The sequence below is a fragment of the Barbus barbus genome (assembly GCF_936440315.1).
Source record: "Barbus barbus genome assembly, chromosome: 26".
In the NCBI taxonomy this organism is placed as follows: domain Eukaryota; kingdom Metazoa; phylum Chordata; class Actinopteri; order Cypriniformes; family Cyprinidae; genus Barbus; species Barbus barbus.
Genome location: NC_136754.1, coordinates 23,478,915 through 23,503,581, shown reverse-complemented (window position 1 = coordinate 23,503,581; position 24,667 = coordinate 23,478,915). Strand labels below are relative to the sequence as shown.

The window sequence follows — 24,667 nt, the reverse complement described above, 5'->3', positions numbered from 1 at the left end:
GAGCAGACACTGCCTCCCTTGCCTCCTCCTTGATGTAGAGTGTGAATTACGGGGGTTTGAAGGGGGGCCCCATGGACATCAAAACTAGATGTGTGTGTGTGTGTGTGTGTGGGGGGGGGGGGGGGGGGGGGGTCAGATAGAAAGTAGCCTATGCATAACATGGAGATTTACTTGTACATATTAAGATGCATTTGTATTGACATTACCTAAGCAGTTAAAGAATAGCATATCATTCAAAGACGCATTCATTGCTTGGACTGAGCAAGAACACTTAAAATGCATGCGTAGATTCAGTCGAGTGATCAAGTTTACCCTCTTCAACTTAATGCTGTTGAACTGAATTTATGGAGCAAACTATTTGCTAAAATAACCATAACATAAACAGCAACGCTGTGTGGTTCTGTCAGTCAGATGACCATGAAAGTTGCATGTTACTATAACAAACACTGGCTGTTTTCTTTCAGAATCATCACTGGTTAGTAGAAAGACAAAAATAGATTAGCCTACATAAAAGTTTTTACCTAAAAATGAATAAAAGGTAAAGGCGTGAATAATTATATTTTAGACACATTGTAAGCAGTAGCGTACCAATGAGAAGTTGGTCATTTTCCAAATGGATGTAATAACATACATTTGGAAAATTATCCCTCCTAAAAGATAATAATAAACGTCTTATTTCAATGTAACTTTACATATTTATTAAAAATATTAAACGCTTGTTTTCATGGTCAATTACAGGTAGTTTCTTAGTTTTCCCACTTCATGCTTTTCAAAATGATGATTCTTCCGTTTCTGTTAGTCCCACCCACAATGTTATGTTTACGACGCAAGCAGCGCGTTTGTGAAGTTAAATTTGAAAATAGCTTAGTGAAGCAAACATAAATCAGATCAATGCTTTAAAAAGTAAAAGTCTATCCGGACCGTCTACAAATGAAACCCAACAGACCAACTGTCACGTGTTGGTTTCAGTCTGTTTTCCGTTTTGTCCTTATTTGGTTTTTCCTAGTCTGGTTAAGTTAATCATCATTTATTATCCCCACCTGTTCTATATTAATCATCTTGTTTGCTCCTTAGTTTCCTTCCCTTTAGTAGTCCTCAGTTCTGTCTTTTTGGTTGTCGGAGTTAAACGTTAGTAAATGGATGTGAGTTCATGCTGCTTCGTTCTCCTGCTCTTTGTTTAGTTATCTACAACCACCAATCCGTAACACCACCTGCCGGTGCTGGAACATTGTGCTAGATCCTGGTCGCCACAACAAACTGCATAATTTGCAGCTGCGCATATTTCTGCTGTCCTCGATGTGCGTGAACTGACAGAGACGCTTGATTATGAAATCATCTGCAAAGCCCCGTTGTTTCAGGTAATGCTTTACAATAAACTTCCTTTAGTTAACCTTAGTTAATGCATTAACTAAGATTAGCAGTACATTTGTTACCGTGTTTATTCATCTTTGTTAACCTTACCCACTAAACATTGGACGTCGGATAGACGTGCAGATCATGTCTATATTGGGTCCGTCGGTCCATGACCAATTCTGGACATCTATTCGACGTCCAAACTAGGTCCACTATTTGGACGTCCAACCATGACCCAACTTGGACGTCATTTTGACGTTCAACATTTGACCTAATCTGGCTTATTTTTTTTGGACGTCATTTGGACGTCTATGGTAGTTGTGATATATGCGGTAGACGTCGAAAAAAGACGTCGCCTGGCGTTACAAAACAACCCCATCAATGGACGGAAATTGGACGTCCAAAATGACATGGAAAAGACGTCACTACGACGTCACATTGCGCAGTGGGTAGCTCAGGCAAATGTTAACAGATACAACGTTTAATTTTAATAATGTCCTATTAGTAAATTTTGAAATGAACATTAACATAACAAATTACTTATGTTAATGCATGCTTTAGAAGTACTGTTTAATGAACCTTTGTGCTATATTTTTTGTCAGCAATTTGACATGCAGTTTTCATATGCTACACACTTGGCCCATCCAGTTTTATATAGGCCCACCCACTTAAACATTTCTGGCTACGCTAGTGATTGTAAGTAATTTCACCAATGAAAATAAAGCGCTAGGAGAACTGTTGTGCATCTCTGATCAATACACAGCAGTGTTTGATTAATGAATCCACGTTTTTAAACGAATCGACTGAATCAATGATTCGGTGAACCATTCATAAAGGCAGTCACTTGCTTTGTTTCTGAATGAATCAGCCATTTGAATGAATCGATTGAATGAATGATTGAATGACTTACTTATTATTTATATTTAGAGTACCGTTTAAAAATAAAACTGTTTATTTGTATTTTTGTATGTTGAATTAAAATATTTATTTCTAAAACTACTTATATTTCAGCTACTTTTTTGTAATGTCTATTCAATGTTTTTTTATTATAAATTATCACAATGATAACTATTATTTTAATAATAACTCTTTAATTGGCACATGCTGTGCATGTTAATTCATTAATCTCATTCATTTGAGATTAATTTGATTGATTAATTGGCACATTAGGTAATTAATTAGATTTTTAAAAATAATCACTTGACAGCCTTATTTTAAACATAAGACATAAAAAAGCTTAATTGATATGCAGGGCCATCGGTAACTGGGAGAAAGGTGGTGACGATTTCAACCGCAGGGCCTTCTGAATCCAAGATTAAAGAAATAATATTCACCTGGATCCCATAATTCTATGAAAGAGAATAACAAAATATTAGGATGTATATATTAGGCATGTATGGTTTTATGCTATATAGTGTAGTAGTATATTGTGTCTTGGGATGCTAACCCTCCAACAACAAGCTTCACGACAATTCTGTAAGACACCAAGATCCCCAGAACTTCCTTCAGAACACCTTCTTTGATGCTGCAATAAAGCATTGGACATTGTTGATTAAGCAGGCCTATATAAACATTCTTTAATGCACACAAAGCCCAGTAAACTAAAACAGCTCTCATTATATACACGCCAATGTTTTCCATGGGGACTCACATGCTTGAAGAGGCTAAATTGGTGTCTTCATGCTTCAATTTTCCATCCAGTGCAATGCCTCGCCTTTCTCTGTTATTGGCCAGTAGGGGGAGCAAAGTGTAGACTTTATCCAGTTTGGCACCAGAATCAACAGAGTCCCTGCACCAAATAGCAACCTTTAATCAGATCAACATTTTTATTTTTATTTTTTTATTGAATTATATCAAAATGTCTGAATAAAACTATTACCCAGAGTCCTCTGTGGCCACTGCCTTCATATAACTGTCATTGCAGTACAACACCACATTGGCAATTTGTTCCACTAAAAGACAGACATCCACAAGTGTTATTATCTAAAGTATGACAGTGTATACACACAGACCAACATTTTTTTCAGTAAATTAGTTCATTCAGATTTCAATCAGATAATGCAGATAATCTATTAATTTATATTAATACATACACAGTCACACACACATACAACTCTACTAACATGTTTTGAATTGTGGTAGGGGTCCAAAATATTAGAGTAGAACAACCATGCTGATATCATTAATTCAATAAAATTCTTGAAAAGAAAACGCTCCGCTTACTCCCGTAACCTCGGTTCCCTGAGATAAGGGAACGAGCATTGCGTCGTCAAATTTCATTGACGACTGCTAATGGGGAAACTCCTGTTTACTCTTTTACTGAAGCCAGATTGGTTAACGTTTGTGTACTGCACAAACCAATGGCGCTTGAGCCCGCCTAAGGGGGGTGGGGGGAGCCGATTGGCTATACAAGTCAGGCCAAAGTGCCATTTCATCAGAATCAACGACTGAAGCGACAGCCATCGATTTGCGTGCAGCTATAGCACGGCCAGTTACGCAACGCTCGTTCCCTTATCTCAGGGAACCGAGGTTACGTGAGTAACCGGAGCGTTCCCTATTGAAAGGGAACTCCCGTTGCATCGTCAAATTTAATTGACGACTGCTAATGGGGAGCGTATCCAGTAGTGCCGTGCTATAAGCAGAAGCAGAACTAAGCCTGCTCCGCAAGCTCAGCTCAGGCACACTCAGAGTGGGCCCCATGAGTCCAAGCTATAAGAGACCCGAGAAGCAACTAGGGTCTGCTTATCATAAGCCTCGTCCACCCGAAGGGAGAAAAGAGTACTAAGCTGATAACACCCGTGCTTGCAGGGCAAGGACGTCCAAAGTGTAGAATCTAATAAAGGTTGACGGCAACAATCATCCGGCGGTCGCACAAACCTCCCCAATAGAGATTCCGTTGGCCCACGCCCAGGAAGAGGCCATTGCTCTCGTGGAGTGAGCTCTCACACCTATAGGGCACTGTATGCCTGCAGAGGTGTAGGCCAAGGCGATAGCCTCTACTATCCAATGGGATAGCCTTTGCTTTGTGACCGGCAGCCCCCTAGAGTGGCCTCCAAAGCACACAAAGAGCTGTTCGGACTGTCTAAAAGACTTAGAATGCTCAAAGTACACTCGCATTGCCTGGACTGGGCATAGCAAGTTAGGTCCCTGCTCACCGTCTGATGCGGGGAGTGCCAGAAGTGAGATAACCTGGGCTCTGAACGGAGTTGTGAGTACCTTTGGTACATAGCCGCTGCGCGGCCGGAGAATGACCTTACAGTCATTGGGTCCGAACTCCAGACAGGAAGCACTGATAGATAGGGCTTGCAAGTCACCCACTCGCTTGACAGACGCAAGGGCCAAGAGTAGAGCAGTTTTGAGTGTCATGACCCTTAAGCCGGCAGTTTGAAGTGGCTCAAAAGGATAGCCCTTGATAGCCCTATAGATAAGTCCCAGGTCTGCACAGTCTTAGGGCGAGGAGGATTCAACTGCCGAGCGCCTCTAAGGAACTTAACCATCAACTCATTTCTACCAATAGTCTGGCCTGCCTTGGGAGAATGATTTGCCGCGATAGCTGCCACATAGACCTTAAGCGTAGACGGGGTATGCCCCTTGTCCAGTAACTCTTGTAGAAAAATAAGCATGCGGGACACGTCACATGAAACCGGATTCTGGTTACGTGCTGAACACCAGCCGCTGAAGGCTGACCACTTAAGAGCATAGAGACATCGTGTGGATTGAGCTCTAGCCTCTAAAATGGTATTGGCGACTCCCATTGGGAGTTTAGTTGGACGCATAACCATCAGACTCTCCATCACTCATGGCATTTAGTGTTTCTAATACTTACCTTCCATAAACCGCCTTCTTTTAGTCATTTTTACTTTATTTATGAAACTGATAACCGCTAAATCAGTGAGTGAAAGGCGTGGCCTAGAAATCTACAATGTTAAAACATAAGCGGCAAGAATATAACAGCGCGAAAATGCATGCATTATATAGCGAGTAAATTTGACCTGTGCGGCGCTTATAGGTATAAATGCTCCGTTTTTTTATCTGGTTTTATCTAATAAATTTTTAACAACATTGGATTGTAAATTTCATAATTTTAGTAAAAGTCAATGACAGGGAGACTTGAATGTTTTGTTGAAAATCTGAAAAATAGATCTGAAAAACAGCCACGGGTAAAATTAACCCCATGGCGGTTCTAGTGTTAATGACAGTTCGTCGCCGAACTGACATGTGTGAGTGTAGGGAGAGGAAATTTGCTCTTTATTGTATGTGGACTCGTCCAAATCATGGAGAAGTTTGGCCTGAAATACTTGGAGTACGGACATAGCATGCAGGGCAGAACCGGCCTGGCCAGCCGCTGCATAGGCTTTGTTGGCGAGTGATGACGTCATTCTGCAGGGCTTTGAAGGATGCGTTGCTGTCTTCAGCCCACGACTCGTCGGCGGAAGCAGATGTGCAGTCACCGCCTCCTCGAAAGGGGGGAGCTTGCAATATCCTTTTTTCCTCAGCGCCATCAACGGTGGTGAGAGCTGCTGAAGTGGAAGGATTTACACGCGCCGACAAGGGGCTCGCCAGGTTTTCGTGAGCTCCTCGTGGACCTCTGGCATGAAGGATCAGCTCTGAGTCCACGGTAGGCTGCACAGACTGCGATGGAGGGGGAGCTTCGGGCTCTTCGCCGGAACACTCCCACTCGTCAGCGTCAGATGCCATCAAGGACATAGTTTCGAGCAAGGTTCATATCCTCGCAGTGAGTACACAAAGCTAGAGCGAGTGCGACGCCCAGACATGCGGCACACTCTTCGTGCCCATCTGCATCGTGCAGGGGATTCTGATGAAATGGTGCTTAGGCGGGCTCAAGCACCATTGGTTTGTGCAGTACACAAACGTTAACCAATCTGGCTTCGGTAAAAGAGTAAACAGGAGTTTCCCCATTAGCAGTCGACGCAACGGGAGTTCCCTTTCGATAGGGAACCTTATTTATGACCACTCTTCTTTCTTGTTTCTTAATTCTTATTTCTAATCGATGTAACTGATCAATCTAATTGATTCTTATTTCGATCATCAATGCTTTCAAACCTGATCTTACCAGAAATTATGATGTTCCTCACATTTTTGTTGGAGTCATTACTAATTTTGACCCTTACACTGATTGGTTCCCCATGATAGTAAGTCTACAAGAGAAAATTCTTTGCAATTTAATAAAAATTATGGTGCGTGTAATATTCCACATTGATTTATTATATTCCAATAAACATTTTTCATTTAAAAAAACAACATGAAACATTGCTAATAACACCAAAGAAAGACACAAATCATGATACATGCATGCTTGACTAGTGGTCTGCTTAAAACCCACCTGCTTCTGTAAGCTTGCCTCCATATGCAATGGTTTATCAGACATGAGAAAGTCACGAGTGGTCTCCACACAGGGAGCTGGTCCTAGATTCTCTGGACCATACTGGACCTTACGAATCATCAAACGTACTGAGCTCCTGATTGTGGAAGAGGAAAAGATGACATATGTCATTGTTGAAATACCCCAAAATGGTCTACATTGCTCCATAGACTACATGAAGGAATTAGGATAATGGTAGGATAATTATCTATACAGGGGCAAGTTTCCCCCTGTATAGAGAATAAGAACAGCTTGGACTAACCGTTTGCGAACTTTGGCATCCTGGCTTTCAGCAGAGAAAGCTTTCACCTCAAACTCAACAGCACAGTGCTGTGAAAAACATTAGACAGTTCTGTGAAAAAATAGATACTTCAAAGACACTATATATCATGCACATACAAAAGAAACAACTACTGTATATCAAAATTAGGTAGAAAAATGGGTTCACAGCTTAGAAGAATGGTTTAATGTTAATGGATACCTTTCCAACATCCTTTGGGGCTGGCTGTAGTCCTACTGAACAGGGCAAGTTGTCAGGGAACTGAAGAAAAAGAATTGAGAAATGCTCTTTATCACCAGGTCCAATAACAGACCAAATAAAATTAATAAATGTATATTATACATACAGTACATATAAGTAAATAAATAAATATATATTATATATATATATATATAAAAATACATTTATATTGTGTACCTCATACTTCAGCTTCTCATAAAAAAAAAAAAAAAAAAATATATATATATATATATATATATATATATATACAGTGCCCTCCAAAAGTATTGGAACAGTAAAGACAAAATTGCTCTGTTGGCTGTGGAGTCAAGATATTTACAAATATGATTAAAAGATGAATATGAGACAAAACTACACAATGTTACATTTTATTATTGGGTGATTCAACACATACTGTAGATGTTTTACCAGCTAAGAAGTTCAGCACTTTTAAAGTTTCATCTCCCTATCTGATGTGATGTTGGAACAGTTGCCTCACAGGTCTTTCTAGGTGATCAGCTGTACCCTGTTGCATTAATTCTTCAGATATTAAAAGCAGGGAATGTGCTGTATCAGTTATATCCATTACTTCTGTATTCTGAATTTTGCATTCAATGATGACACACACAAACCAGGATGAAGATGAGGGAGCTGACTTTGAGAGAAAAGCAAGCAATTTGGATGCTAAAAGAAAAGAGGAAGTCAATTAGAGCTATAGCAAAAACAAAGGGCATGGAGAAATCAAGAGTTTGGAAACCACCAGTGACACCAGCAACCAACAACTACCTGATCGGTTGAGAAAAAAACAGTAGTTGATGACAGACAAATCATACAAGATGTGAAAATGAACCCTAAAAGACGTGTCTGTAAAATCACCAACAACTTCCAGAAAGCTGGGCTGATGCTCTGACAATCTACTGTCCTCAGGCGACTTTGACACAGAATTACAGATGCTACACAGCAAGATGCAAACCTCTGACCAGCACCAAAATATAGAAAGGCAAGATTAGAATTTGCAAAAAGCACAAAGGTGAGCCAGAAGAGTTTTGGAACTGTGTTTATGGACCGATGAGACAAAGATGAACCTTTATCTAAGTGGAAAAGCAAAAATGTGGAGAAAAAAAGGGAACTGCCAATGATCCCAAGCATACAGCCTCATCTGTAAAGCATGGTGGAGGTGGTGTCATGGCATGGGCATGCATGGCTGCCTCTGGAACAGACCCTCTCAACTTTACTGATGACTTAATTTATGATGACAGTAGCAGAATGAATTTGGAAGGGTACAAACCATCTTGCCTACCAATATTCAAGAAAATGCCACCAGATTCATTGGGAAGTGCTTCATATTGCATCAGGACAATGACCCAAAACACCCTGCCAGTTCAGTCAAGGAATTTATAGGGGCAAATAAATGGAAAGTCTTAGATTGCCCAAGTCAATCTCCAGATTTAAATCCGACTGAACATGAATTTCACCAGCTGAAGAGGAGAGTAAAGGCAGAACCTCCCCAAAACATGCAACAATTGGAATTGGCTGCATTAAAGGCTGGGAAAAGTATTTCAAAGGATGAGACCAAGAGTCTGGTGATGTCTATGGGTCACAGACTCACTGCTGTGATTGTGCGCAAGGGATTTGCAACTAAATAATAGCTTTTAATCTTTTATATCTGCCTTATGTTCAACTGTCCAAATACTTATGCCCACATCAATGAGTGGCATGAACTCCAAAAGTGCTGTTCTTTTTATTTGGTAAAACATATATTTGTAGAAACAGCTAATAATAAAATGTGACATTCTGTAGTTTTGTCTCATATTCATCTTTTAATCATATTTGCAAATGTCTTGACTCCACAGAAGCAATTTTGTCTTTACTGTTCCAATACTTATGGAGGGCACTGTATATATATATATATATATATATATATATATATATATATACACACACACACACTACCAATCAAAAGTTTGGACACACCTTCTCCTTCAGTTTTGTCTTTTTCGGAGTGTCTATTTACACTGTGCAAATAGGCCGCTTTGTTTGCAGAGGCTATTTACACTAACTTCGCCCACCAATGTGTGATTGGGCTAGTCAACACTACAAAAGAGCCAGTTAAAAAGAGCTCCAGTGGTGTAAATGGTAAAGCACGTGCTGCAGTCATTTTTGACGCAATCGACTGAGTTTGAATACGCCTTTTGCCAAACTTTTTTTTCTCCCTTTACAAATCTCATATCACATCGGAAAGGCATTTATTTTCAATAAAAATGAAGGAAATAATTTAAAAGTTGAAAATAAAGTAGCGGGTAGGGTTAGGGTAGAGAGGGCTTTATTGTCCCAATAAGGTGGCATCCATTTAATAATTTGAATTAAAGTCCCTGTCAAATAAAAATTGTTTTTTGGGTGTTAGTATCAATATGTTAGTCTTAAGGTTATCTATAAGCCAGTGTGCTCCAAAACAGTGGCAAAATTCGCATTTAGAAGATATAAGCATTCATATCTTGCAGTTCATCACTTCCACCAAAAAGGATCAATAATTTTTTTTACGTCACCTCATACTTCAGCTTCTCATCAAATCTTCTGACCAATCAAATACTCTCTAGAATCCGAAGTGGCCGCCTCCTATACTATAAATAGACGCTGAAGCGCCGGCTTGATCGGTCACTTGTTCACAGGATTTGTATTTTCTGTACAGTGAATGGCATGTAGTGCAATATATAGGGGATAGGGAATGATTATGCTTTATATTGGGGCAAAAGAAGTCTGGTTTCATGCTATGTCATGCCAACCAATGCACCGCACACACACAGTCTGCTGACTCTGCTCCGGTCCAGAGACATGATAGCACGGAGCAGATCATATGCGCGAGTCAGCGCAGACCACAAAATGTATTGCACCCATTTAAATTCTACGCCGAATCCTATATTTTATAGCAATATGGATGAGATCGTGGCTGTAATACTCTTTCAAATGTGGCTTTACCGAGCCAATGCTCTAGCCCAAGCTATGATAAATGCTGTCTATTGGCTATTTGAAAAGGGGGCGGGGCTGCTTCATATGTCCTGCTCTGTGGGCGTGTCCGCTGCGCTGAAACCACGCCCACTCACGGGAAAGCGGCCGTCTCTCTCAACTGTCAAATACCGCTACAACCTGAATGGATGCCACTGATACTACCTCTAGTAGCTTAATTGGATTTATACAGCCATACATGTTTGAGCATGCAAGTTCGTTATTTAATTGTAGTTGAAAAGCTCCTCGTCGTCAAGGCCATAGATATACGGTCAAGGCAGAGCCACTGATAAACAGAGTTGCGACACGCTTTGATCTCGCCGCCGCGCGGTCACGTGGTTAATGGGCTCTCATATGAAGGTATTTTAATGTCATAAAGATTTGCATGCGCAGGGTAAGATTTGTGAAAGTGTACATAAGACTGTAAGCGTAAATTAAATTTGCATGCGCGAGAGAAGCTTTGTAAAGGTGTAAATCGCGTTTCAAGCACAAGAAAAAATTATTTGCAGCATTTTACTGATACTTGTAAGTGTAATTCATGTATTGTGAAACTGCAGCTTCATGCTAGCGCAAAATAAATATGATCTGCATTCTTATGACTTCCATTTTTCCGCGCTTACACTTTTGGCACGGTTTTTTCACCAAAATACGGTCAAAAGCACTGCAAGCCTGTGAACAGTGATTTGCAAGCGAAAACAACAGTTTAAAGAACTGCAAAACGGATTGACTACGTAAAACCAATCTGTATGTGTAAAAAAACAGACTGTCAAATGTCTAAATGACTTGTTGTGTATGTAGGGAAAAAGTTCCCGAAATAATCCGATATGTACAGCGCCGTCTTTCTTTTCTCTGCGCTCACAGTTTTGGCACGATTCTCTCACTAACTGAGATTTGCAAGCGTGAGAGGGAGGGAGGGCTGTAATTTAAAGCGTTACTTTAATTTTTGCTAATCTAATAACATGAAAACTTTGGACATTTTTCATACTTGGTTTATAATTTATGTCATTGTCACTAAAACAATGTCAACTTTTCAGAACACATTTAACTTTTGTTTCACAGGAAAAAAAAAACTTTTACGTTTCCCCCCACTCTATACCCTACTGCATGATACACACACGCCAAATGATTAACTAAACAAACAGTTTTACTGTTAACAAGCAATTTAAGTAGGCTAAATAAGCCAAAGCACAATATGAAATAACTTGAATTTATTAAATAAATAAACTTATGGAACTTAGAAAATAGGTAGCCTATGTCGCCTCAGGGCAGAGGTGCCAGATTTATGTTCCTTGTAAACAAACGTTTTTGCATATTTATCGCAACTTACTAAGTTGAACTCTTTCCCATTTTTTTTTTCATTGACAGTTGAGAATTGTTTCCAGATGTTTGTCTTGCTTTGCTTTTGTCAAGTAAACAACCGCTTTCATTTTCTTTTCAACTTCGTGTGTTGACTCCATTTCTATTACACGCCAAATCCCACTGTTCCACGCAGGTCTCCCGCAAAATTTTCTGACCGCCCACTCCCACCTGCAGCAAAGGTAAAACCGCCTGCTCCTGCGAGATTTGCGTTGGGTCCCGCGGGAGCACAAACCCAATGCAGCCCTCTAATGCAAAAGTTAATTACACACCATGTGTGCTTGTGTTTTTCAGCGGCTGTGAGGCATAACCGTCTGACATATGAGGCCACAGAAAAAGACAATAGGTGTGTTCGACTTGAAGTGGCGCTGCGCAGAATGATCAGTGTATGACATCAAAGTACTGCGAGAGCGATAAGAGAACAGATAGATCCTTATCCTTTCGAAACGGTCTCGCGGTACTTTGATGTCATACACTGATCATTCTGCGCAGCGCCGCTTCAAGTCGAACACACCTATTGATTCCACCATTAAAAGATGGCTGTATCTGGCCCCAGAGAGAGAGATCGTGTCCGAAAAGAGAGGATGAAGAACAAAGTGCATGAGGAGAGTACGACTGAAAAACAGACTTTAGGAATGGATGTTCAAAAGCTCTGTCCAGAGTGCAACTTGTTTGTTGACAGAATCATGATTGTTTCAGAGTCATTTGAAGAGTGCTACTTGTTCCTGACCATAAACATGGACGCTCAAGTGTTATGTGAAGTGAAACTCGTTGATGACTAGAAACATGGATGTTCAAGTGTTATATGTTGAGTGAATCTTATTCCTGACCAGAAATATGGACGTTCAAGTGTTATGCAAAGTGTGAAACTTATTAATGATCATAAACATGGATGTTCAAGTGTTATAGGTAGAGTAAATCTTGTTCGTGACCAGAAACATGGATGTTCAAGCGTTAGGCAAAGCATGAAACTTGATGACCAGAAACATGGATGATCAAGTGATACATTTAAAGTGAAACTTCATGAACAAAAACATGGCACTGAACTTCTACTTATTTTATCTTTGTTTTTATTTTTATTGCAGAACTGACAGGGGAGTGGCATTTTAGAGAGGAGTTGTTTGTACAACTGTAAAATCTCAGGTGTCAATGCTTTGATGCTAAACATGATTAAATATTTGTTCAGAATAGTGTCGTTGTTGTGACTATTCATCTGGGAGGGGTGTGTATCAAGTGGCTTGGTTATGGTTTTGTTGAGGCTGACATGTGGAACCCATCTGGTCCAGCATATAGGACCAGAATAGGGGCAGCTATGGTCATACAGGTGGCTGAGATATGGATCTGTCATGGCCCTTTTATGCCCATATTTTGGGTGCCAGGTTTATTTCACATGTGGATCAGGCTCAGGTGTGGATCAGTTTTGGGCTTTCTGCTTAAAGACTGGTGTCGATATGGTTTACTTGAGGTTGTGTTTTGGTTCCAATTTTGATCTGGCTCAATTCAGGGCCAGTTATGGGTAATTAACTTACCAGTTATGGCCCATGTGTGGCCCTTGTCTGGAATCCAGACCTGGTTCACACTAGGACTGTAATTCATTGCGGTATGTGGGCCAAGCATAAGCTGGTTGTGTGGGCCGGAGCTGGGCCAGAGAAAAATTGCTATCTAGGAAGGTATGCGATAAAGTACGAGACCAAACGCAACTTCAGCATGTCTCAACACAGTAAACAAAACTAGCGTTTCCTAGCAATGACAACTGTGCTAAACACTATATATACACTTACGAGACAAGAAATATATACACTTACGATCTGCTTTTAACTTCTGCTGATTGACTGCTTCTCTCAAAGTGTATTTCTTTGTCTTTTGTTAGCGCTTGAACACACTTTATACTGTTTATCACAACAAAGGGCTAAGCAAGCGCACAACACTGACAAGGTATGTGATAGAGTATGAGACCAAACGCAACTTCAGCACGTCTCAACACAGTAAACAAAACAAGCGTTTCCTAGCAACGACAACTGCAACACGAATGAGACAAGAAATAAATACACTTACAATTCCCGGTTACTTCCCGGGTTTGTGACATCACAAACCCTGATAAACCCCGCCCCCGGGAACATGCAACAAAAGGGGCGGGGCCATGCCATGCTGCTTTAGAGAAGAGGAAGAGTTGTTGCCATGCCTTCAAATCTAGGGGTGCACGAAAAAATCTATTCATATATGAAGTCTTCTAACGATTCCAATGGATTCACAAGTTTCAAAATCAATGTTCTAAAGCAGCGGTTCTTAATCTTGTTCCTTTTGTCCCCCCGCTCTGCATCTCTCTCTCTCTCTCTCTCTCTCTGTCACTCACCTGATCATCAGCTCGTCAGCTCCAATAAGCTGTGTTCCAATTGTACACTTTATGTGTATAGACAGACAGATATTTTTCTATGAGAAGCGTTAAACATGGACGTGCATGCGGTTGCTGTGCTGAATTAAAAGAGACATATTATGCCCCTTTTTACAATATGTAATATAAGTCTCAGGTGTCCCCAGAATGTGTCTATGAAGTTTCAGCTCAAAATTCCCCACAGATCATTTATTATAGCACTTAAAACCTGGAAAAGTCAGATTTTCATGATATATCACCTTTAAAGCTTTAATCAGCATAAACCATATATTAAAAGCTAAAATAAGCAGTAGCATTTACAAATAACAGCGTATCTAAAAGTATGAGACAACAACAAACAAAAAACATACCATTAAAGGGGTCATATATGCTCTTTTACAAAGTCTTGATTTTGTTTTGGGGGTGTACTAGAAAATGCTCTCATGCTTGGTGGTTCGAAAAACACATTATTTTCCCACATAATTTACATTATTACAATACCTTTCTCCTCAGCCTGGCACAGACGGCTCGATTAGTGGTAACGTTATTGTTTTTTTTTTTTGGCTAAATCACGTTTTAGATAGGATGTCAACAACCGCTTAAAAATAACTGCATTTACTATGTACAGATAAGTGCAACGGTAATATGTATTATGTTTATTGTTCTTTAATTCTAACATAACATGAATTGCAGTGATGTATTGGGTATTGATGTAGTAAGTGACTACGTTTACATGGACATCAATAGTCCGATTTTAATACGATTAAGACAATACTCCTCACTCCTCCACCTCACTGATGCTGTCATTTGTGCTAAAGGATCCCTGACCAAGTATTGAGTGCATAAATGAACAAACTTTAAATAACTTTAACTTTTCTGTTTTGCAAATGTTTGTTTTGATTGATCTTAGAAAATATTCTAGTATTTTAAGATACTGGATGTTTGACTTTCATAAGTTGTAAGCTCTAAATTAAAACAAAAAACTTTTGAAATGTTTCACTTTACATGTAATGAATCTAGAATATATGAAAGTTTCACTTTTTGAAATAAGTTACACAAACAATTAACTTTTTCACGATATTCAAATTTTTGGAGATGCACTTGTAGATAAAAAAAAATCAGTGGAATTTAAGAATCAATATTGAAATGAAGATAAATAAATCTAGGAGTTTTTTTCAAATTAAGTTCACTGTATTTGTTCGGTATACAAGTGTGAACTGAAAAACCCATAGTGGAAAACCCATTCTGAAAATATGTGTAATGTTACACCCCTAATATCAATAAAAAAGAGCACAAATGCACACACAAAAACTATTTCAAATGATTTCATTATCAGGGTGGCACTGTCGCCTCACAGCAAGAAGGTGCCCCTGGTTTTAGTCCTGGCTGAGTCATGAGGCTTTTCTTTGTGGGGTTGGTATGTTCTTACTATGTTGGAATTGGTTTTGTCCAGGTTTTTCCCCCCACAATAAAAAATTAGCTGACATACAGAATAGATGAATTGGAGACACTACATTGCCATATAGGTCTGAGTAAGAGTGTAAATGTGTATTTGGCTTTGTGTGTGAGCCTGCTATGGACTGGTTGGCCATCCATCTAGGGCATTCACGTGGTTTGGCAAATTGACGGAAGTAATTTGTACTGAATGCAAACAAAAAAATATAATGGTACTAAGATGGATTTTAAACAGTACGTGGTTTTGAAAGCATGTAAATTACATGTAAATGCCATAGTACATGAATAAGGCGATTCAATATCAAGGTACCATTTTCTTTGTAATGAAAGGGTCTAAATATGAATTAAGCCACTTGAAGATACTTACTTCAAAGAAAAATGGATAGGCATTGACACCCAGTTTACGCAGTAGTTTATCTTGCACCTTGGTGAGAATGCCCTGCTCTTTGTCCTGCAGTGGGGGGTAGATCTGCCGGGTGAATATGTAGATCTCTCGCCTGAATGCGATGCCCAGGACATCCATGTCATCACCTCCATATCTGAACGTGCAGGATAAAGTGACATATGCTAGAGGGCGACAGAATCACAAATCTCACTGTTATACATGTATGTAATCAGATGTATCTGATTTGTTGCCTGTTCAGTACTTAAACTTTCAGTGAATTTATTGACCTTTTTTCCCCTGAAGCTGTTCAGGGTCAATGAGAAGGACACCATCTGATGGAAAAAGAAAAACACAATAATATTAAAAAAGTAAACAGTAATAAAAGTTTTAAGAAAACTTGATACAGTAAGTGCTTAAAATCACAGGCAGGTTAATACAATAATGCCTATTCTCTCACATACCCACTGGATCCACCGAGTCAACACGGTCAACAAAGTCTCTCTTCCCCATATAAACACCCACCTGATTTAAAAACACAACATACAGTATATTACTTGATGAAACTAAAAGAGAAAAAGCATTCATTCTGTTGTGTGTGTGTGTGTGTGTGTGTTTTCAAGTCGCTCTAATATATCCAGACAAATAGCCAAAATTTAGTTTAATTTTTTAGTTTAATCGAATTATTTGCTTGGACATGTGCAGGATCAGCTGTGACAACTATTTTCTTTGACGAAATAGAGCACAATCAGACAACAGTGCTCCTAACATGTAAGTCACTTAATATTAACTTCTGTATAAAACTGTTGTAAGTTCAATTTCACATTTGCAAACTCCATTTATAATCATTAAAAAGCTGTCACTCGTCTTAGTTCATCGCAATCTCACAAACTTCCATTTTGTCTCCAAGATGGCACTGGACTTTTGAGTTATTGAACGCCGGCGCCTTGTTTACAGACACTGCATCAGAGCTCTTTGTCTGGGCTGCTTGATCGCGACCGACGAAACGCCGCCGGCAAAGGGGGAAGAGAGCCGGCATCCTTGTCAGACTCAGACGCCGTCCCCTCCGACCTCCTCTCCCAACCATTTTGTTGGCTAACTTTCAGTCACTGGACAATAAATTCTGTGAACTGCGGGCACGCATCTCATACCAACGGGAAACAAGGGACTGCTGCGTTACTTGCCTCACAGAAACCTGGATGTCTGCAGTGCTTCCAGACTCAGCCATCGAGCTTACGGGGGTCTCCGTGCACCGCTCGGACAGAACGAAAGAGCTCACAGGGAAAAGCAGAGGTGGGGGCGTTTGTTTGGAATTTCATATGCTTCTGTGTCGACCATTCTGGCTACCGAGGGAATTTACAGGGATCATAATCACAGCTGTTTACATTCCCCCTCAAGCCAATGTAGGAGCTGGTGGTGGATTTCAGGAGACAGAGCAGAGAACACACACCCATCACAATCGACATGACACCTGTGGAGCAGGTAAACAGCTTTAAGTTCCTCGGCGTTCACAACACTGAGACCACCTCTCACGTGGTCTGCTCATACAGATGCAGTGCTGAAGAAGACACATCAATGCCTCTTCTTCCTGAGACGGTTGAAAAAGTTTGGAATGAGCCCCAACATCCTCAGAAAATTCTACACCTGCACTGTGGAGAGCATCCTGACCAGCTGCATCACCCCCTGGTTTGGAAACAGCACTGCTGGCAACCGCAAAGCTCTGCAAAGGGTCATGCGAACTGCCCGTCACATTGTTGGAGGTGAGCTTCCCTCCCTCCAGGACATCTACACCAGGCGGTGTATAAGGAAAGCTCAGAGGATCATCAGTGAATCCAGCCACCCTTCCCACAGACTGCTCTCTCTGCTGCCCTCAGGAAGACATCTCTGCAGCATCCGATCCCGCACTAGCCGACTGAGGGATAGCTTTTTTCCTCAGGCTATCAGTCTAATGAACAGTCAGAACTAATACACCCTACAGCATATTCCCACCTTACGGTATGCCACGCACTGCACTTTAATTCCAATACAGTTCAAACTGGACTACCAGTACAAACTGCACTAATACAACAATCTATCTGCTACCAGTGGATACCATCCAATGCACATCCATGACATTTGCGTCTCCAGTTTATGTATAATCTGCTGCATCTTCACATATTATTGTGTGTATATATGTGTACATAATGTAGAATGTGTACATATGGTGTATAATGTGTATTGATAACTGTAAGTATGTTTAATAGTACACTGTGTGTACTGAGTATATGTATATTACATATTGTCATCTGTATAAGTCTGTAAGTATGTAATGGTAATGTCTATATGTAAATTGTTTCTGCACTCTCTGGAGCACGCTCTCAAGAATTTCACTCACCAATGCGCATGAGCTGTGGTGATGTTACAATAAAAGTGATTTGATTTGAATTGATGAGGCTCTCCACACTGCATAATGAATCTATTATTTACATCGTCTCTACTCTTTGTTTGTTATAATGAATGACAAACTGCAGTCTGCTTTCACGATCTGTGCAGTGAGGACCAGCACGTGCACGATAGAGAAGCAGTTCCATTGGCTGCAGTCTGCAGGTATTATGGCCAATCACAAAAGACTGCATTGTGCTGCGAACCATAGACACAAATATCTTGCGCTAGGTTTATGTGCAGAACTGGGATCGCTTTCGTAGTCTTTTAAATGGATAAAATATAGAAATCACTTTAATTTCCAAATAAACCTAAGCAGTTGGAAATGAAACTCCGTCCCCCCTCGAAATTCACTCCCTGGACTCCGCCCCCCCCCCCCCATTTCTAGCCCTGCTTTTAACAAGATTAGATTAGATTAGATAAGATTCAACTTTATTGTCACTGTGCAGAGTACAAGTACAGAGCCAATGAAATGCAGTTAGCATCTAACCAGAAATGCAAATAACAAAGTATATAAATAGATATAAAAATGTGTATATACATTAAGTTTTTATGCCATATAGTGCAAGTGTAACAGACGCAGGCAAGTGTGCTGGTGCGTGTAAACCTCACTCCCTTGATTTCAAAGAGCGCCCGCCTCCCGCGCCGGAGACCTCAGTTCGAATCCCGCTCGGAGCGAGGCGAAGTAGAACCGGTTACATTGGTGCCGTTGACCCGGACGGGAGTGAGGTTTAGGGGGGTGAGTGTAACAGACGCAGGCAAGTGTGCTGGTGCGTGTAAACCTCACTCCCTTGATTTCAAAGAAGTGGCGCTCTAGCGACTGACGCCAGGGGCCGTGGCCTTTAGCCTCCTCGTTAGAGCGCCCGCCTCCCGCGCCGGAGACCTCGGTTCGAATCCCGCTCGGAGCGAGGCGAAGTAGAACCGGTTACACAAGTTATGAGGTAGATTGGGAGAGACTAGCTCAGTGCAAATGACTGTACATACAACTTAGGTTGCAAGGAAATATAAACAGAAGGTGCATTATAAAGAGAGGTATGTGAGTAGCATATGTTTATATATGGCCAATGACCTTAATGGTCTCCGGAGGTAGAAATGTGCAAGGGAATGTGCAAAATGACAGAAAATGTGCAAAACAGCAGTAATAAAAGAACATTGTGAGTGAGGAGTGCAGACAGGTTATTGAACAATGCAGTAGTTTTTTTTTTTTTTATAACCATTAGGTGGTCCATCTTGGGTGTAGTTTTCATACTTGTGTGTTCCCTCTGTCCCCTATTATCTTTTGGCCATTTAGAATAAATCAGACACCCACATAAAATTTTCTAACCAAAAGAATATCTAAGAAAGTATCATCACCATGACATTATCATACACACATGCAGGGCCATCCTTTGGGCAGTGCAACTGGTGTCGTCGTGGTCATGGAGAATGTTTCATGTTTTAGCGCCATGTCGCGTTGATTTCATGTCACATTTTTATTGATTGGTCAGTAAATGTGGATCATAGCAGCAAACACACTGTGTGATGATCATGTTATTTTTCTGATACTTTCAGAAATGATCGTAGGCTATCTTTGGTCGCAAGACCGTAACAATGGCCATCTTTGAACCTCTCTCACTGTATGACACAGCGCGATTAGGAGCTACGATCACAATTGCCGCGATTGTTTCACGATGCCAATCTTTTATCTGGGACACCTAAAAATTGTGCACTAATGAATACTAATGACGTTTTATTCTTCTATAGTAACGTGCGTCATAGTCTACGAGTCAATAGGCATCAACATCGTGCAGCCTACATGCATGTCGTAGGCTACCCATGTTTATTAGATCCATGTCATACAGTGTGATATGCAATGATCTTATAGAATTGCTAAAATCGTGCAGTGTGTCTCGGGTTTAAAAGAGTCAAATCCTTGTATCAAAGCTAAGTCTATTAACCCGTTTAATCCCACCGGGAACAATAGTGACTGAAAAAAGGTTTTCATTTATAAAGCAATAAAAACCGTACTGACTGATGTTTTAGTGCACTTCCTGCAAATTTGGAAAAAATAAATGGTTTCAATTAAATAGGCTTGTTAAACTTCATGCGGCGCCGCAAAGATCGGCTGCCGCCTGACAAAAGCAATGCATTCTGGTTAGATTTGTCCGACTTTGATCGGCGCTGCAGTTGCTTAAAATCGTCTGAGAGAGCCTTGATGACGACACACTTTATTCTCATTGGTCAGATTCTGTGATGACAAGCACGAGGTGTGTTTATTCTAACAATTCAATTCCAATAATGCTCTCAAATCTGTGTTTTAATAACAGTAAAGCTTTTTTTAGTGTAGTCGCACTGTTATCTTGAGTCATTTTTATCAAAAACAATGATAAAAGCATATATACCCACACTTTATTGGTATTTAGTAGCCTATATGTTTATGCTGAACTTTATTCTTGAACAGATGGCGCTGTATTAAGCAGTATATAAAAAGTGTTTCTGTTGCTCTTAAAAACGTTTCTGTGTATTTCACATATAATGCATTTAATTCACTTTATCTGTGATAAGAGAATGCAAACACCATGCGAGCGTCACTAACGGGAGCAGAAAGTGTCCGACTTGACGTCTCCACTTTTAATTCCGCCCCGACTGCAAGCGGCTACTCTCGCCAGCCAGTGGCAGGCTAGTGTAGTTCATCTCGAACAAGCCTGATGACTGCATCAAAGCTCCAAAAACAAAAGGCTAGTAAAGTATGTTAACATAAACATATGACAAAGATTTTTGGTACACATTATCTTTAAGGTGTCTAGTATTAATATATGAATTCACCTATATTCAGTTTTGTTAAGTGTGGTCATAGAATGAGTAAACGTGTTGACGGTCGGTGGGATAACAGTGAATTTAAGTATACAATATAAATGCAGTTGCTAATGAAAATTGCAATAAAATGTTGAAATGACAAAATATTGCACTAAATTAAAAATTAAAATGTTACAAAAAATTTACAAAATTGATGTTATAATACTGGTAGCACTAATATAAAAATGTGATGTTATATTTTTCAAATTTTGAAATACGTTGATGTATTTTTTTGTCTTTTATCTCCGTGCTCCTATCAATGTTGTATAAGGTTTTTTATGCATAATATTAACTCTACCCAGACAGCAAGCAGTGTCAGCCCAGATCCGGCCCTCATCTGGCCCATGTGAAATCCGGATCTGGGCCAAAACTATGTTGCTGTCTGGGTAGAATGTGATCAAAGAGTTTAAAATAGCTGGGCAAAGATATATAACAATTTTTTATGACTGCAGAAATATGTTAATTAAGTATACACATTATCCCACCAGTCACAATTGTGACCAACCATAAAACACAATTTTTCACACACTTTTCCAAAACTTAAAAAAAATAAAAAATAATCCTAATAATAATAATAATAATAATAATTCATTACATTTATATAGCGCTTTTCTGCTTTTCTAAGCACTCAAAGCGCTCTACATTGTGAGGGGTGGTGTCTCCTCGTCCACCAAATAAAACAAATTTTCCAATAAAATTTTACTAATTTTACTAATGATGACACATCATTTGGATATTTTCATGTCTGTGAAAAATTTGGGATTAAACGGGTTAACCAATTCTAGTGTCTTCTTGTCTAATTAATATTTCATGCTAAATGATTGACTCAAACTGTTGAATTAGCATAGGAACCAATGCCATCTTTGATGATAAACTTGTTTACACCCGAAAACGAGCATCATATGTCCTACTGAAGGGCAGAGCACTCTATCAGGACTGGTGCTGGGCATTACGGTCTCATTTGTGACCATATGGAACACCCTACATTAAGGCACACCTGTATGTCACTGCCACAATTTTTTTTCATCAGAATGTTATTTTAGAGTTCATATTATTTAAGGAAATTACGTTCATACTACCGTATTTTGAATTATCAAATTACGTTTATTAGTTCATACTATTTAAGGAAATTATGAAATTAGGAACTTGCCAAAAAAAAATTTGAGTGAGTCTGGAGAATGCACCACTCAGGATCACAAATGATTCAGAAATGACAAAATAACGGTGTGTTCGTGCCATGTTGGAATTGTGAGAATTACAAGATGAAAGTTGGAGCTTTCATAAAGTTTAGCTTACATGTTATAAAGAGTTCTGTGAGGACATTAAGAACGATATGAAAAGACAAGAACACATCAATGCTTCTCGTGTCCATTGGATGCATCCTTTGTTAACTCCCTTGAAATTATTAGTTCAATCAAAAATGAAAATTGTGTCATCATTTTCCTACCCTCGTGTTGGTCTACGCCAATAACACTTTCGTTCATCTTTGATGAGGATATTTTTAATGAAACCTGAGAGATTTCTGTCCTCTCATTGTAAGTATATTCAGATAAAACTTTAACGCTTCAGTAGAAAAAAAATCATAAAAATATCGTACAATAAATCCATATGAATCAAGGAGTTCATACAAGTCTTCTGTAGAGACACGGTCACGTTTTAATTTAAGGTTTTATTCCCCTTAAACATTGATCATCACACATACATGGAGCACAGCAAATATGGTTATATAACGAAAGTAATGGAAGCTCAAACATGCTCGCTTGACCAATTTAACATTCCTTTAAATCAGTGCTGTCAAACAATTAATCGCGATTAATCACATCCAAAATAAAAGTTTTTGTTTGCATAATATATGCATGTGTACTGTGTATATTTATGATTTATACATAAATACACACAAAATATTTACATATGTTTACATATAAATATATTTAATATAAAAACATAACATATTTTTCTTAAATATATACATGCATGTGTGCGTGTATTTATATATACAAAATAAATATATACAGTACACACACATATATTATGCAAACAAAAACCTTTATTTTGGATGCGATTAATCACGATTAATATTTTGACAGCACAAATTGTGACAACCAAGATTGAACATTTGGACCTTTCCTGCAGAAGAAAGACAACTGAATAAATTCTTTTCATTTTCTCAAATTATTTACAAATTATCACTTAAACTAATTTGTAAAAGCTTATTATTCATGTTACTATAATAAAAATTAAACAAACAATTTTTTTTCCCCCCTTTAATCTTTTTTTGTAGTTTATTAAACTGCAAACCAACAAAGGTTCTAAGGTTCTCTTTCTTTTGAAATCTACTTTTCAAATTTGGTCTATTCAATTATATTTAATTTTTATTGGTTTAAAATCATTATATCATACAAATCAGGGTATAAACGCATAACTCAAATTTGCTAACAGGTTTGCAAAAACTTTACAGAAAATGAACAGAAAATAAAACAGCTAGTAATTAGTTGATTTTCCTAATGTTGATTATGAATATTTAAGGTCCTTGTTTCAATGACCATTTGAAGAAAGAAAAATTACTAATATATTTATATAGTTAGTGTAGTTATTTTAACTTACCGACTTGTCCTTGGATATTTTCTTGAAGATGATATGTTTTGGGCTCATAGTTGTTTAGAAACTTGAACAGAATAATAAAAAAGCAAAGATTAATGTAATACCATTTTGTAATATAAACCTAACTTGAACAATCAATACACGTTAGTCACTGGATTTTATAAAAAGTCCTTTAAGCTATACTTTACAATAATTTTCTTTATATATCATCTAGTAAATCTGCAGTCTTAATCAAGACTTTCCAATATACATAACGGTGACATAAAATCTAAATCACTAATTGTTATACCCTATCTCCCAAATAACACCCACCAGTGGATCCTTTAAATTCTACACTCATTTTTAAATTTCATACCTGGTAGTGATGATTTCGAATAATTTGTGAGGTCTGAAGCTTGAGGATAGAAAGAGCAGTAGGGAGGAGCTGGTATTTGTACCCAGGATGTGTATTGCCCAACTAATCTAAAATCCCCTTCACCCGTTCTCCAGCTTTCCTAAATAGACAGATGGATACAAACAGATACCTAGCAATGCTTAATGCAGGTGCTATACCTGCCTGAGCGGATTGGGTTGGTTCCCTTGGTCAGCACTGGGGGAGATTACTAGGCACTGACACTTTGGACATGAGGAGCAGCACTTTTGTCAGAATCAAGTCACGTGCCGAAAACTGAGGTCTATGTAGTGGGGTTTGTGACTAAACAAGTCATGTTTATTAAAGAATCCAGATAAATTAAGATATTGGTTGAGATTTATAGGGTGAAAATTTTAGCATGTGTAGCAAAATCACAGTCAAAAATAGAATTATAGTTGAGTTTATAAAACAATTGCATTTGCACATTGTAACTGGAGAACTAATAAATAATCAGCATAATCAATCAAATAAACAATAAAATTAAAAGTCTTAATAACAGTATAATATACTTACATACAATTGGGCAGGATAGTTTATCATAAAAAAAAAACTCATGTTAGCATGAATAGCATGAATAAATGGATCCCGTTAATACA

General features: G+C 38.9%; 1 protein-coding gene across 1 annotated transcript; it reads right to left on the bottom strand.

The window, feature by feature from the left end:
* saga (S-antigen; retina and pineal gland (arrestin) a) lies at positions 1–24,146 on the bottom strand. The gene is made up of 13 exons (XM_079379756.1): positions 24,015–24,146; positions 23,663–23,723; positions 16,267–16,327; positions 16,093–16,137; positions 15,788–15,987; positions 7,218–7,277; positions 6,999–7,066; positions 6,698–6,833; positions 6,428–6,512; positions 3,233–3,305; positions 3,005–3,142; positions 2,801–2,878; positions 1–2,702 (listed from the first exon to the last, which is right to left on the bottom strand). Exons 2-13 carry the CDS (start codon positions 23,708–23,710, stop codon positions 2,684–2,686), a joined length of 1,011 nt encoding a protein of 336 aa, XP_079235882.1. The 5' UTR covers positions 23,711–23,723; positions 24,015–24,146; the 3' UTR covers positions 1–2,683.
* Positions 24,147–24,667: the final 521 nt, after the last annotated feature.